At 35.0% G+C, this 16,973-nt stretch overlaps 1 protein-coding gene across 14 annotated transcripts in view; it reads right to left on the bottom strand.

Moving 5' to 3' along the window:
• Tbc1d5 (TBC1 domain family member 5) overlaps window positions 1-16,973 on the bottom strand; it is a 630,984-nt gene that overhangs the window by 62,095 nt on the left and 551,916 nt on the right. For all 14 annotated transcript variants that reach the window (XM_087181487.1, XM_087181491.1, XM_087181488.1 and 11 more), the window contains one exon: window positions 2,821-3,098. In XM_087181487.1, the coding sequence (XP_087037613.1) occupies window positions 2,821-3,098 (278 nt within the window). The remainder of the gene's footprint in view (window positions 1-2,820; window positions 3,099-16,973) is intronic.

Here is a 16,973-nt window from a genome sequence, read left to right as displayed (position 1 = left end):
CTTTCAGGAAATTCTATACCTGCTGCTCATTTTACTTTAGGTTGTCTACTAACATATATAGAGAGACTAAAACTTATTTTAATATAAGTATCACCAAAAAATTATGGGGAACATCTTTGTTGCTCGTTTTCTTCATTATTCCATCCCCAACACATATACAAGCTACACAGTGCATTTCAACCAATAAACACATGCATGAATTTGGATTACAAACACAACTCTCCCCTTTATAAGCACAAATAATTGTAGCCTATGAGAACCTCATACATTTTCCTGTTTACAACAACCACTTTTCAAAACAACTTTTACATTTTCCAAAAGAGTACACTAAAAAGGCTATAATATTTCCACAAAAGCACTAAGTAGATGACTATTCAAGATAGACATCACACGCCAACACAAGCCCCTCCACAGGCTGTTGTGTTCAATAACCTGAGGAGACATACTTGCAGATTTGTCAGTGAAACAGCAAGCAGAGTACTTGTGGGAAATACCAGGACAAAGAACCAATGCTGGTGAAATATTTTTCATTATAGAGTTAATACATACATTTTCCACAAAAAGAACAACAGAGTTTTTTAGATGTGGGAAGCTCCGTAGGAATCGGTCCAAGTCTCTCATTTTCTGGTGAGGAAATGGAGGCAGACAGTTTAAGGTAGAAGAGAATCAAGCTCTTCCTACTTCTATAAACTGTTTTTATATGCTTTATTTTATTCAAGTCTTTATGCAGAGAGGAGGATTAGCAGGAATATTTATCTTTACTATAAAGAAAGGTAGAATAGCTCTTTTGGTAGACTGACACAAGAAGAGTGTACCAGAAATAAAAATATATGAGTTGCAAATCAAGGCCAATTTCTTTCAGGAGAGGGATCAGTTACAAAATGCCCCAGTGATATTCATTTTCCAAATACTTTGCTTAAGTGCTCTGCTGTCTCCTTATAACTGGGGGCTTAGTTTTCATCAGTTGTTCCATCTCCATATTCTTCCTTTCTCACTTACTGTGATATTAATACTTGACATTTCCACAGAGACACAACTTTATATTTCTATAGTCATTTGGCTTTGTTCCTCAGAAAATTTAAGCTGCAGCATTGAGAGATTCTCTGACTGATTTGCCTGCCATCAGTTAGAAATACAACTGACTAAAGCTTGTTATCCAAGCAATATTGAAATCATATTTGTTTAGAACAATAAAACAGTACAATTAAGAAATATATAAAATAACATCCATTTCCATTCTTGAAGTAGGAATATCTCTTGGAATTAAAATACATTTACAATATGTTAATGATCTGTCTTTTCTTTAAATCGTAAAAAATGTAATTTTAAATGAGCTATTCTCATGTAAAGTAAGCTGAATATTCTGATAAAAATTTAAACAGTAATTATATAAAGTCTGATATTTAATATAGGCAAAGAAATATAGAAAAGACAGATGACATGTAAATAATGGAGGAATATACAGACACACATGTGTGTGCAGGTATGTGCAAACACACATCATTATTGAGTATTTGTTAATTTGCATCACTGGAGAACAGAGTCTATGCATTTATAAATCTAACTGGAAATGTGTAGATTTTAAAATAATTTTGGATGTAACCTTTTATTTTGGGTATGGAAGATCGAACTCGGGACCTTGAACTTTCGAGGCATGTGGTGGAAGCACTGAGCTAAATCCCCGGGCCTTGATGCAACCTTCTTAAACAGAGTATGTGGAACTTCATTTAAAGTCTTCTTACTGGTAACAGTGTCAATATCAAGTACTGGACACTGATGTAACACAGGGATTCTTTATGACATAAAAGAGACTTGGATCAGGATGTTTGTTCTGACACTAAATGGTTCCAGACTTCTTTGTTTCTGACGTCATAGCATTGCTCTTTGCATATTTTCTTCCATCATTTAGTGTTTCTTGCTTTCTTGCTTCTATTTAGCAGAGTTTCACTGATAAAAATAAATGTAGCTGTTTGCAGTCTACTAGGAACAGAGAGACCTAATACATTTGGCCACTTTGAAAATAAAGAGCATTGTATAAAGGTTCTCGGTAAGAGCCTGAAGGGCTGTCTTATGAGTAAAGTGCCTGATGGAGGTGAAGCACTAGGAAGACCCTGACATAGCAAAGAACTTACCTGACTGCCAGTAGCAGGAGTGCTACCAGGAGCGGAATCAGTAGCAGTGCCCTTACTTATCCAACAACAGATGTGGGTTGGATGATCTCCTGGGTATCTTCTGCTCTTAAATCCTATGGTGCTAATTTTTAGTGTATGGACTTAAACACTTATTTTGGCTTCTTGAGATTTTGTTAAGCTTTTTTCTTTTTCCCTTAGGGTTAGGGTTAAGATTCTAGTTTGTATTCCTTAGAGGGAAAGCAGCTAGATGAGAGACCACAAGCCTACTGGCATGCCTTCTCCAAACCACTGCAATGTATTGATACATACTGTGATGAAAAAAGCCCATGGTATTATACCTTCTCAATTCAGATTCTTTTCTGAAAGACATCATTACTCTCTTGGGAGCATTACTAATACAAAGTTAACAGAAAATATAAGCAACCGATCTCAAGTTCTATACTGTAATCATACATAGGGGCAGCCACTGGACAAAGATGCAAGTATATTAGAATATAAATATTTTAAAAACTGGATTCACAAAGTACAGTATCTGACATCCCAACTGAAAAGGATCAAATACAACTGATTTTTTAAAATTAAGTTTTGCACTAATTTTTGTTTTGGAGAGGCTGGTTCCTCATAGGCAGGTGAGGAAATCCTAGACTACACTGTGTATTCTTTGGCTTTACTGGCATTTTTTTCCTACCTTTGTTCAATTGCACTGGCATGCTTTCAGATTTCATTAGCCTCTGCTGCTGCTGTTGCTGCTGTTGCTGCTGTTGCTGCTGTTGCTGTTGCTGATGCCTTGGGGCTTCTGTGGAGGTCTTGGTGGGAATCACAGCAGAGGAAGAGCCGCTGTTGTCCCCGGGTATAGGGCCACCCACGCTGCCTGGGGTCATTGCTGGGGAAATCAGCTTTCTTCCAAAATTAATCAGGCTATTAGATACCTTATTTATATTCAGGGGAGTGCCTTTGGGGTTGGTCCTGTTTAAAAAAAAAATTAAGTGGGCATACATTATTTAAATTAGAAGATGACTATTTCACATACTCCACTAAACATCCCTTGTTCTGCTTTGTAAAAGGGCTTTTACTAGATCAGCTATATAAAGTAACAAGTGAAAACTTAAAGTGACCACAGAATAATAACAAGACTCTTAAAAACAGAGCCTATGAAATCAATCTTACTGCTTTATATTCACTCTTTCATTCTTTTAACAAATAGGACACTATGTGCCAGTACAGTATTATATTTGGAAGATACATTTGCCTCAAACATAGTTCCCTTCTTGGAGCTTGTAGTTCAGTAGAGAAAAAAAATAAATTAACCAAAAATCACATAAATAAGTATGTGTCTAAAATCTATGATGTGGACAATAAGGGAGAGGTACAGGGCTTGCAAAGTCCTGGGGTGTTCGAGAAGGGGCACATGTGAAATGAGGCTGAGAGTAGAAGTCCCACAAGCCTAATAGACCAGATTTAATTTTATTTTGAAAATAAATGTTTCTGATAACCATGAAGTAAATTTCTAGAAGTTATTTCAACTGGCCAGTTCATTAAAATTGCAACCCACACCAGCTCCCTGCCCCAGCCCTCCATGTCCTCCTGACCCACTTCCCTGTTTATTTTTCTTGATAGCAGTTTTCATTACCTGACATACTATATTTTACTTATTTCAGTATCATTTGTCCACCTCCTACAATCTCCATTTAAATATGTTTCATGAGAGGAAGGATTTTTGTCTCTTTTGTTAATACTGCCATATTGCCACTGAGTAGCACATTGTAGCTACTTTAAAATATTAAATGGTAGCTACATCTACCTGCAGTCTAAGTCTTTCTCAGTGTCAAGAAGTCCATGATCCTAGCCATGACTAGCCTCTGCATTTGTGCTCTGAATCCCATCTCCTCTTTATCTCATGAGATTGCTGCTCCTGTAGCCTTCTCTCCTGCATCATTACTTTCTTCCCCTCTACTGTATCATTACCATTATCATACAACCATGGTGACTACGTATGGGAGCATACTATTTTCTCTTTTGGTCCCAAACTGTTGGTCCCTATGTAGTTCCCATCCCATTTCTTTCCCTACTCATGTTTTCTCAAAGTATCTTTACATGTTACATCGGTTCCCTTTGGTCCACTAAGCTCTGGCTGTGGCCTCTTTGCTACTGCAGTAAAACCAGTCAAGGTGATTGGTGATTTCTGCATTGTAGACCCAAAGATTTATTCTTGTTTGACTCTGTCACTCAGTGGCTATCAACTCACCCCCCACCATCCTATTTTTTTCTTGGCTTCTTATATGGTTTGCCACTACCTGTGTTATAAATTCATTTGGCAAAAAAAAGGGCACCCAAGAATATCTACTAAATGAACGATTACTTCCTTCATAATCTTGCAGTATATTCCAGGATTGTTATCTTGAAGATCAATTATGATTACTTTAGTTGTAGGAGGTAGTCTCATTCCATGACAATATCAAACTATATTTTTATTGCCTAAATAATTAATAGAAATTTACTCTTTCCATGAAAGTACAAAAGATTCTGCTATTTGATTTTAGTTAACTTGAATTGTACTATCATTTTCTTCTCTTAGATCTCTGGCAGCACTTATACAATAATTCTACTTTTTATATGACAGCTATATCCTTGGTATTACTAGGTATCACTCTCTCAAACAGAATTGATCCATATTTTTATAATAAAAACAAAAGAACACTATGTTTCTCCCTTCCATGAAGCTTTCTCTAATGGCACTACCTAATATTATGTGCAAGGTACTGAGCTTACATTGCTTTGGAGACAGAATAATTCAAGTTTAAAATCTGGGATTCATCTTTACAAAAGAAAAATCTATTTATTTATAACTCAATGCATTGAGTGTGAAAAAATTTCAAATGATTCCTTTTGTATTGTCTCATCTTTAATGAACTGAGCTATTTAATATCCTTCCAAAATTATTAAAAATAATGTTTCCTAGTGGAAATAAGGATATAGAGTACTTATACACCATTCACCTTCTTAGCTGCTTTTATAAACACTACAGGTTGGCAACAGAAAAGACTCTCAATATATATTTACTAAGAAAAAAGAATGAATAAAATAGAAAGAACTCATAAATTCTGGATTAGCTAAGCATTTAACTCTGGTATGATGTTCTACTCAGCAGTTGGGCATGCATTCCCATTTCTTGTGATAGTAGAAAGAAGAGCTATCATGATACTGAAGTTCAGCTGCATTTTTGTTTTGATTGTTTGCAAGTCTAGATTCATAATTCACAGATATGAAGAAGTTATAATGTTGTTACCCTTTTTTATAAGCAAGAATGTACTAGTCAAATTCCCATATTGCCAGTTGTAAAATTTATATGTTGATAAAAGTACTAAGAAACAGCTAGAGCATTATCAAGAGAATATGGCTAATGTATCTTCATTAGTACTAATAACCATGAAAAACATATAGCTCAAGCTCATGCTGAGTAATTTTTCATCTGAATAGCTCTTAAAAGGAGATGAGCACTGTTTCCTTTTTTGAACTTTTTTTTGTTTTTAAACACTTCTCCCCCTCATCCACTACCCAGAAGCATATTTTCCAGAAGCATATTTTCTTTTCCAAACAATTGAAGACAACTCTGTACTTTTAGGACACAAATAATTGTAAATCATGTAATTGTATAGAAAGCATGCTGTCTACAGTTGTTTGAGGCATGACAGGTTTTGCCAAAAGTTATCTAATTTAGATCTAAAATATTAATAGCACATTTTTTACATTAAATACTAAACAGCTTCTAATAAGTATTAAGGCTGTGGTGTATGATATGAGGTGCACAAGTGAAAATGCAGTTTTCAGAGATGTGATAGACAGCAGGGTTTGAGTTAAAGATAGAGTACAATGTTTATTGTTAAATAAACAAGGGTAATTTGGAGTTAAGACACCGAGTATCAAATCTAATGAATGACCAACTGTGTAATCAAAGTCTTTTATTACCATTGGCTATTCATTATTATTAAAAATAGTAACGCATAGGGAAGATTGTTTTTAAAATGTGCCAAAGCTTACTTTTTGGTACCATGTCAGTTAGCAGGTTAAATCAGTAATAGTAGGGGCATTTTCTGAAGATACAAGAATCTCTTCAAAACACTTGTACTATAACCTAACTCTGACCTGACTTTATTGTTGGGCTCCTTTTGTTCAGTTTCTGAAACTCTGAAAATGGATAACTCTTTCTAGCTTCTTACTACCCTGTTGATCTCTTACAGCAGGCTACGTGACCCTTACTCCACTGAAAGAACTCTAAGGTGTATAGCAGCTTCTTAAGTGCTAGAGTCATATCTGTTTTGATTTAACTTCTAAAGCCTTTCTGAAGGATTTTTTAAAAAATCCATTACCACCTTTATAAAAAGTCTGCACAATCTTTTCTCTTTTGGTAGCCAATTCTCGACACCATTCTGGTTTATCTACTTTCTACTTATAGATTTTTCAGATATATTATACATCTAGTATTTATTTCACTTTCTGTAATATAATTTGTTTAGATACTTGCCTATATTTTTGTCAAAGAATCAATTTTCAATTTACTCTAAATTATTTTTCTCTATATTTTACTTTCTAGTTTTCTTGTTATTTCTTTCCTGTGTTCTCCAAGGCTGTATGCTTGGTTCATTAATTTGTTCATTCATTCATTCATTCATTCATTCACTTCTTTTCATTTTCTCTTTTTCCCAATAAAAACATTTAAAGCTACACATTTGCATCTTTTTTCTTTCCTTTTTTTTTTTTGGTACCAGGGATTGAACTCTGGTCCTTGTGCTTGCGCAGCTGGCAGCAAAACCACTGAGCTAAATCCCCGGCCCTGCATCTGATTATAGCATTAGCATCAAAGATTTTTTTTCTCATTTTCTATACAGTCTGTGGACACAATTGTTTAGGTAATTTTAAGTTTCATATAGTTAAGTTTGTATTTAAATATATTACTCATTTTGTTTTATTAAATAAAAATAGAAATAGCAGAAAAACGAAAGTAGGAATATGTTCTGATTTTTAAAAGGATTATAGAAACCACCAATTAGAAAACAGAATGGTTTATTTAAATATTTTTACTAATTATTTGGAAATAGACACAGTTATTACAGGTACCCAATATAGTTCACTAAAAATAAGTAATTCCAAGACAACTTTGCCTCCTGTCTCATAGTGTTTAAGTCCACTGGATTTCATTACTTGTAGATATGATAGAAGATAATGCATGCTTAGTTACAGTTGAACACCTGCACCCCATGTGTACTGGTCAAGGTCAATGTCCCACTAAGGCTCCTAGTGATGATATGTCTTAAACTTGGTCTATAGATTTGCTCACTTGTTTTTAGGTCATCGTCTTTATTAATAAGCTGTGCAAATTCTGCCCTGCAGGACCTAAGTTTCCTTCTCCCTAAAACAAGGGAGCTAAATTTTAGGATATTTTAGGTTCCTTTAAGATAAAAAAAAAAATTCTACAACTTTGTGACTTGAACAAAGAGAACATGTGTTAATAAACTTCAGACCAAAGACTACAGAGATACCTAGTACATCAAATAAAAGAATCCAAGTTTAAAATAACAGGCTAGCACGAGAGATAAATTAAGCAGAAAAAATTAATGAAGATAAATGAAAGTTCATATAATCACGTTAAAATTTTACAATTAGGCACTACATATAGAACAGGGAGGCAGGAATTAATATGAGTTTATATTTTAAAATATCTAACAACCTTACAGACATTAATGTTTTATTTTGGTTGACAAGGCAAATACTATGAGCCCACAGTAATGATACTGAAGAAAATTAAGATTCCGGGGCTTCACTAATACTAGATGAGAGCCCACACTACAGGAGATACTGTACAACTATGGCAGTCAGCTTTTGGTGATGTATTTATTTCCGGAAGAAATGAGTTGTGTTTCTAAAACAGTGGGGAAGCTGAAAATTAAGTCAGAAGAGGAATGACTGAAAAACCTGGGAGGTGAATTTTCCAATGCTATAAGGGCTACCATGAGGAAAAATAGCCCTTTTTGAGTGTTGGTTTAAAAAATGAGATGAGTTACAAAAGTTACAGGAGAGTTATAAAAGCTATGATACAGAAAATTCTATCTAGTAGATATAACAGGTTCCATGTAAAATAGCTCCAATTCTGGAACTATGCTAGTGGAGATTGGAAAATCATCTTCAGATACATTAGCTTCAAATTTTGGGATGGGTGAGAGGCCGGGTTAAATAAAAATCTCTTTTAACACCAAGAACTTACGATCTGCAATGCCAAATAGCATCTAATGTTACACTCGTATCATTCAGAAGACAGAACAAAATACATTAAGAGGCCTATGCACTAGCAAGGGCCTAGAATACAGGCCAAACCCTATCTCCAAATTTAAGGGCTTACTTTACCTATTTGCCATGTCTCCTTATTTGCAAACTGTCTTCTTTCTCATCTCTGGGATACAATATCTAACACCTACAACTTAAAGAAGGAAAGGTTTATTTTGGCTCACAGTTCGTGGTTTCAGTCTACAGTCAGCTGGCTCCAAGGTAGCATGGTATGGCAGAGGGGCATGGCAGAGATTTGTTCATGACCTGGCAGGCAGGGAGCAGAAAGGCAGGCAGGGATCAAGTGAAGAGGGAAGGAGATAGACCCTTCCAGGCCACACCTCCAGTGACCCACTTCCTCCAACCAGGTTTCACCTCCAAAGTCCTATTTAGCTATAACCTCATCAGTGGACATTCAATTCTCTTCTATTCCTTTTGCTCCCTTCTTTCTCTTTAATTTCTACGATCATTTTTTCCTCTTCAGTTCTCTTGTCCTTCTCTTTTATCTTTTTTAAAAAATCATTCTACTATACTTTTTTCCACCACGAAAAAATTTAACTGGTTTTAAAATTATTTTTTTAAGTACAAAAAGTGGAATACTTGGAAAATGTATACATGCACACAGAAGCACAAACACATATACACAACTTGGTTTTGTGATAGAAACAATACTCTCTGCATTCCTATATATTTGTAGTCTGTCATTACTGATCTATTCTGAGTGGATTATGGCTCATATTTATTTCTTCCAGGCTTATGAATATCAGCCTACTTATAATATTAGTTAACCTAATCTAACAAATAATAAGCAATTATACATTAATTATAGTGTATAAAATCATTAGATAAGCTTCTTGAGATACATAGGAATAAATATTAAGGTTTCTGTTTTTACAGTGGTAGTTTTCAACTAATTTGTTCTCCGGCCTGATGTGCCTGAAAAATATGAATCATTCCAAAAGGTGCCATGGTTCTCACTAACAGTCTTTAGGGACCAGAGTTTCTCTGGCCTAGGAGAAAACATCAGAATGGAAGAGGATACAGTTCTGAGATGTCCATCTATTGAGTTTTTCCCTCTTGACCTCTCTTTCTCACTTTGAGAATCACTATGTTTTGTCACAACTAAAAGAAAAAAATCAAAAACAGCTGCAGCTAAACATATATCAAGAATTAACTGTTTGATTTTAAGGCAGGGATATGGAACCAATAGAATACAAAGTAATGTGAGTCTGTATGATGGTTCAGCTTGATTGTGTCAGTTTGACTGGCTTCAGGTGCCTATGGGATAAGTGGACCATACTTCTGGATGTGTTTGGGTGGGTCATGGACTTGTGGACTTGGGGTCTATATCTAATCCCTTAACCTTTCCTCTCTAGCACTGTTCTTCTCCTCTGTTTCCTGGCTACCATGAACTTTGCTCCACCAAGCCCTTCTAATATGATGCTCCTGCCTTGAAGCCAGCTGACTGTGGACTGAATTCTCTCAAACTGTGAGCCAAATTAAACCTCTCATCTAAATTGTGGGTGTTTTGACATTTTGTGTCTCAACAATGAGAAACTGACTAATATAATCACGAAAAGAAACAGTCACATTTAAAAAATGCAAGCAAAAGAAGGAATGGATTAGCTGTAGAAAATGGAAGAACTTATTTTCTTAATTAAAAAAAATCTATGCCTCTATATTAAAAACTATAAAACATTGCTGGAAGGATGGAAAATATCTAATAGTGAAGACACAGTCCATGTTCATGAATTATTTAATAATGTTAAGCTATTAATTCTTTTGAAATTGATTTATAGATTTCAATGTAATTCCAATCAAATCTGAATAATTTTTGTAAAAATTGACAAAATGACTATAAAATTTAAATAAAAATGCAAAGGACCTAGAATAGCCAAAATAATGACAAAGAGCAAAGTTGGAGGACTTAGCATACCTAAATCAAGACTTGCTAAAATGTTACACAATTAAGCTCACTTTTAAGTATATAATGGATAGACAGTCCAGAAATTGACATATATATACATATATGTGTGGGTATATACATTATATTTATATATATATATATATATATACACACACACACACACACACACACACAGAAAGAGAGAGGGAGGGAGGGAGGGAAGGAGAGACAATGGATTTCCAACCAAGAATCCAATTTAATTCAATGGGGAAAGGAAAGACTATATATAGATATAGTCTTTCCTTTCCCCATTGAATATATATATATATATATGGAAAAAGACACAACGTTTACCTCACTCCGCACACAAAAATTAGTTTGAGGTGGATCAGAGATTTAAATACAAATGCTAGAACCACACAGCTTCTAGAAGAAAGACAAATACCTTTTTGATAAAGGGTGATCTTAGGCCTGGGCTGCTCAAATCCTGCACATTCCAAAGGGGTTCAGGTCTGGCCTATGACTAATTTCTGATAAATAACCTCTAAGCCTTCTTCTGATAAGAGTATTACTGAGCTGGACATGGTGGAGCATGACTGTAATACCTGCACTGGTAAGCTGAGGCAAGAGAACTATAAGTTTGAGGCCAGCCTGGGCAACTTAATGACCTAGCAAGCTTCTGTCTTTAACTGAATGAATGAATGAATGAATGGTTGAGAGTGTAGCTCAGTGTGAAGGCCCTGGGTTCAAACCCCAGAACCATAAAAAAAAAGGAATGTTTTTGAATACCTAGCCCTTGGGCCACACCATATAGTTTATGTTCACAAGGGGATTTATAACCTGTATTTGGTCACCTTGGCCCTAAAATTTATTTTATCAATTTGAGTGCTGGAAGGATGGAGACTGAGCAGCTAAGGTTAGTTACACAGCACTCCATGCCTGTAAGACTAACCCCACAATAAACATACATTGGAGAACACCAGGGAATGAGTTAGCTTCTCTAGTTGGCAACCATTTGTGCTATCAAACACTGTTGTTGGGAGCACTAAGTACTCTAGGGGGAGTGGAAAATTCGAAGGCTACTTGGGTTTCCTAGACTGTAACCTTTTCGTCTCCAATTTTAATCAATATCCTTTTGCATGAACATAACAGCTTCTTTGAATTCTAGTAAACTGCTGAATTTGACTGGTGGTCTTAGTGACCATCTCTAATAGAGACTAAGAGCAGGGAAAGATTTCTTACACAAGAAACAAATGGCACTAGGAAAAAAGTAAACATAATATGAACTCTTATCAAAACTTTTTTGTTCATAAAAAAATACCATTAAGAAAATGAATAGGCAAGGTACATGTTGGCGAGAAATATCTGGAATATATAACTCAACAAAGATTCCTATCCAGAATGTATAGATTTCCTACATGCCCAGAAAAAGAAAGATAACATACTTAAAAATAGACAAAATACAAAATACTTTAACAGACACTTCAAAGAAGTTATATAAATCATCAATCTGCTGTGAGAAGAACTCAACATCATTATTCACTAGGAAAATGCAAATTAAATGACAATAAAATACCATTTCACACCAACTAGAATGGATAGACTGACAAGAGCAAATGTTGGCATGGATGTAGAGCAATTGGAACCCTCAATATGTTCCTGGTGTGAGTAGAAAAAAAATATGTAATTACTCTGTAAAACAGTTTGGTAGTTTCTTATAAAGTTAAACGTCTATCTTTCCAATAATTCAGAAATTTAATTTCTAAGTGTTTATCCGAGAAAAATAAAAATATACATCCACAAACAATAACAAACAATTCAAAACAGCTCTGCAGAATGTTCCCAGTAGCCTACTCACAGTACTCCAAATCCAACATTCATCAAGAAATATACTACAGAAATTGTAGTATATTTAATACAATAGAATACAACTCAAAATTCCAAAGGAATGAACAAATTATGTATGAAATAATATGGATGAATCTCAAAAATGTTATACAGAACATGAAAAAAATTAAATACAAAGAGTGCACACTGTATGGTTTCATTTATGTGAAACTCAAGAACAGGCAAAACAAACAGATGGTGATAAAAATCTGATAAAGCAGTTGCCTCAAGAGTGGGGTTGGGAGTGTAAAGGGATATGAGGGAATCCTGGGATAAAATAAATAATCATTTCAGACGTATTTTTGTAGATGGCTGTTACAAGGTATACGTGACTACCAAAATTCTTAGACTGAATACTTAAGATCTGTATGTTTATGTAAATTTTACCTTTGTTTTAAATGAAAAAATTTATTTACTTTGGGCTAAGTAGGAGATAGTGTTACTATTTTACCCAAATTGGTTAAGAATTAACAATTCTCTTCTCTTTAAAACAACAGAAGTACTTCAGATACAGATATGTTTATAGTACAAATGCTTAAATAACTGAATACAAAAATAGAACAAAATTACATTTACATAGCTATCAATGTCTCTTGAAATTCCGATTTGTCAATTGACTACTAATAGTGATAACCAAGGACACATAAGCTTCCTGGCTTAGGGAACATTATTAGCCTATCATTTCTTTACCATAATTCAACAATAAAATACTGTATCTCTGAAAAATGCAGTCAATTACATAAATACGGATAATAAGCCTAATTTTTTTTTTTTGTACCGGAGATCGAACTCAGGATCTTGCACTTGCGAGGCAGGCAGCGGCGGAACCACTGAGCTAAATCCCCAGCCCCTACAAGCCTAATGTTAAAAATCTTGATGGACATATATAGAAATTTTCCTGGAGAACTTTATATGCCTCTTAGGTTTCACAACAGTATTTATTAATTAAACTAAATATTTATTGACCACAATAAATAGTGTCAGGTACTGAGGTAGGGTCTGGAAATACAGAGTTTAAGGCCCAAAGCTGGACTGACATCAAGGACATAAGACTTATGCAATATAATACTCTCAGGCACATGTATTACTCTATAATTTAAGCTAAAAAGCATTCATTCATTTCACAAATATTTGAGTTTCTTCTCTGTGCCAGGTACTTGGAAAAAGCAGTGAAAAAGATAGATAGATATGGTTCCTGCTCTCATGGAGTTTTTATTACATTATAATTGTTAAGACTCCTCATGCTTCCTGGGAACCTGCACATTTTCAAGACATCCTGATTAGGTCAGGCCCTGAGTGGAACACCCTTAAGTGGAGTCAGATCTTGATCCCTGGGAGAGTTGGGGAATATATAGCTTCTAGGCACTCCTGGGGAAAGAACAGATACCCTCCCATGGAGTCTAACTAACAAATGTGAGTTGCCCCTTCCCTGATTCTGGCTTCCTCTTAGATCCCATGCAACCATCCTGACAAGGAACCTTTGCACAGGACCTATCTGTTGAAATTATAATTCTGAGATCTTTCATCAACTGAATCAATTATTATTTAAACTAAACTTTGAGAGGGGGCAGAGGAAACCTGGGTAGGCTAGCACAGAGAATGAATAAGGAAGATATATGACTCTACTAATAAAGGATATTACAGTCTTTAAAAAATATTAAATTCTGATCTGTGACCATTCAATTGGGCATTTCAGTAGTTACAGATTCTTAAATAAATTAGATGAGTCTTTCTGAAGACTGGTCTTAATTTAAAAGTCCTTTTTGATAGCAGCAACTTCTGGTTATTTAAGGATAAAACTGGAGCATTTGAGAGTAAAATTGTCATTCTGAGCTCAAAAGTTGAAAAAAATAAGAAAATGTCAATTCCCATTTTTAAAAAGCAATGTGCAAGTCAGTGAAATCAAAGCACAGTGGATATTATCCACACTTGTAATGGAAAATCTACCCACTAAAATACCTAGGCATTTGCTTTTAAAGACTTAATTATAGCAACTCATGTTAAAGCAGAGAAGAGAAATCAGACTTCTTGATTTTTAGAGATATTCTTATCCATGAAATCACAAGTCATATTTGCATCTATGCTCCTTATTTGGATATGCAACACAAATAGAAGTTCATTGCCATCTACATAGGGGGTAATGGATCCCTGTTTTCCAGGTGTCTGCATGTTTCTTGTCTAATAGCTACTTCCTCATCACTTCTAGGGTTTTCTTCCACAAGTTATATATACCCCTTTGGGTCATCCCTGCTTCCCCTCTTGGTCCTCTGTGACAGTCCCAATGCACCAACTGTTAAAAGTAGCGGCAAAGGCAATTATGGCCAAAGGGCTCAGCCTGGCAAAAATTTCTCAGGCCTTAAATAGCTAAACAGAGATTTTACTAATGGCTTCAGAGCTACAGTGGTTTTTGATCACAGATAAAGGAGTGGACTATGATAAACAAAGCATTAATATGGTGGTTAATAAGGTCTACATAGAGAGATGGACAAAATATTTGACAAGATTATCAAACTTGTCTCAATCTATACTCTCTCAATCAGGGGCTAAGGGAGCCTATGTACTTTCACCAATGTGTGGTTCATTGGTTTTTAGTTTGCAAATATGAAAGGTAAAAATGCTACTCTATTGTACTTTTAACTTACATTTATTTGACTAATTATATGTTTGAAATACCTAACATTTATTTGTTGAGTGCAATTCTTTTATTCTGTGCCTACTATATTTATATTCTAAGCACAATTTTAGGTGCTTCTGTAAACAAGTCAAATGTAGAGTTTGTTTTTAGTGCAAGAAACAAAAATATCCACAATAAATAAATAAAAAGCTTAAAAAGCATTTTAGGCAATGATCATTGCTATGAAAAACACAAAAAAGAGTAGCAAAGAAAAGGGACAGAGAGTAAAGGAGTCTATTATTTTTGACACAGTATCAGAGTGAGCCTCTCTGAAGAGACAATACTTGAACAGAGTGTGCCACATAGATTCATGAGGAAAACATTCCCAACATAGAAAAGACAAAATCAAAGCTCTGGAAAGTGGTTGAGGGTCTATTTTTGTGTTTGAGGAAAGTGAAGCAGGCCATTTGGCTGCAGCCCAGCGAACAAATGCAGAGTGATGGTGACAAATTAAGTCGGAGAGAACAAGAGGCCAGAGCATGCAGGCCACTAAAAAGGCTTTGAATTTTGACCCAAGAGTTTTGGTAAGTCATTGCAGGGCTCTGAGCAGTGGAGTGATTTAATCTGGTTTACATTAATTGGCTGTTGGTAGGAAAAGGGTCTATAAGAAAGAGAGGAAATAGGGAGATTAGCAAAGAGACTAATGGTGACATGAGCAATGGTAATGATAATATGGTATTAGCAGTACAAAGAAAGGAAAGTAATATGTTTCAGGATATTTTGAAGAGGACATGCTACTGGGCTTGTATGATTAAGAGAAAAAGGAATTAAGGGCAATTTTAAGGCAACTGGGTAGGGCTGCTTATCGTGGTGGACAAACACTGGAGAGATAATAGGATCATAAGTATGGAGGTAAAAATCAAGAACTGTCCAGAAAGTGTTAAATTTGAGACGCATATGGAACATTTAAGAGGAAAGAATAAGTAGAGTGATATGTGAGTTCAAGGGGTAAAACTGAAGACATAAATATGGACCCTGCAGCTGCATAGGGTGTAAAATCATGAGATGGATTGAAGTCCTCTAGGGAATGAGTAAGGAGAAGGAAAGAAGCCTGAGGATGTTTCAACATTGAGAAGAAGTGGTATGAACAGGCACACAGAGCATGGTATGAAATAGAATGGCCACTCAGACAGAACCTTGTGTTTTTTATTCAACCATGTATGTTCTTTATACATTAGTAATTTAATATTACTTTGTCAGTTATATCAAGTACAAATATTTTCCTAATTTTCTACTTGTCTTTTGATTGAGACTATCCTATTCTGACATATTTACATTAAAATACTTGTTGTAAAATCAAGGTTAAAAAGTCTTCAAGTAACTTTTAGCCAGACAAGTACTTCTATTTTATTTCTTTGTTTGCTTAACTGCACTGTTGAATTTATTTTGTTGCATGGTAATGTTATAACTTGGTATCTTTTTCAAACATTTGCTAATTTTCCCAGTACCATCTAGTAACTTCTTGCTCACTGGTCTTTGATGTCTTCTACCTCACAAATTATATTTGATTTGGCTTGATTTCAATTTCAAGCTTTGAAGTTGTATGAGATGATCAAATTTCTTCCTTCTAATCATCAACTGATATTTTGTACAGTAATCTTAATGTGTTTGCAAGAAAATAAGTAAAACAAAACCAATAGTTTACAGAATAATGAGGGAGAGCAGGCTAAATAAAGAAATTAAACAGAAACAGAAGAAAGGAACAGGCACTGTCCATTTCCTTCGGGGGGAAAAGATGGTGGAAAATATATATGAATACATAGTGAATATTTGTTAAAGGTCTTTCTTTCTTTTTTTTTTTTTGGTACCAGGGATCAAACTCGGGTCCTTGTGCTTGCAGGGCAGGCGACGGAACCACTGAGCTAAATCTCCGGCCCCAAAGGTCTTTCCTACACCAAGCATTGACAAGTGCCAGGAAGTTATGAATAAGACAAATTGCTTGACCTCAGGCTGCTTAGATTTTAATGAGAAGTTTGGGGAAACATGATAAATATACAAATGAATTATGTAATTTCAGTTAATGACAAATGCTATGAAGAAAATAAAATTGAACAAT

Source organism: Heterocephalus glaber, unplaced genomic scaffold, assembly GCF_053883595.1.
Source record: "Heterocephalus glaber isolate CG9 unplaced genomic scaffold, H.glaber_assembly_v1.0 deba00001472, whole genome shotgun sequence".
Taxonomy (NCBI): domain Eukaryota; kingdom Metazoa; phylum Chordata; class Mammalia; order Rodentia; family Bathyergidae; genus Heterocephalus; species Heterocephalus glaber.
The sequence above is the reverse complement of the archived record's forward strand: the minus strand, read 5'-3'. Positions and strand labels throughout refer to the sequence as shown.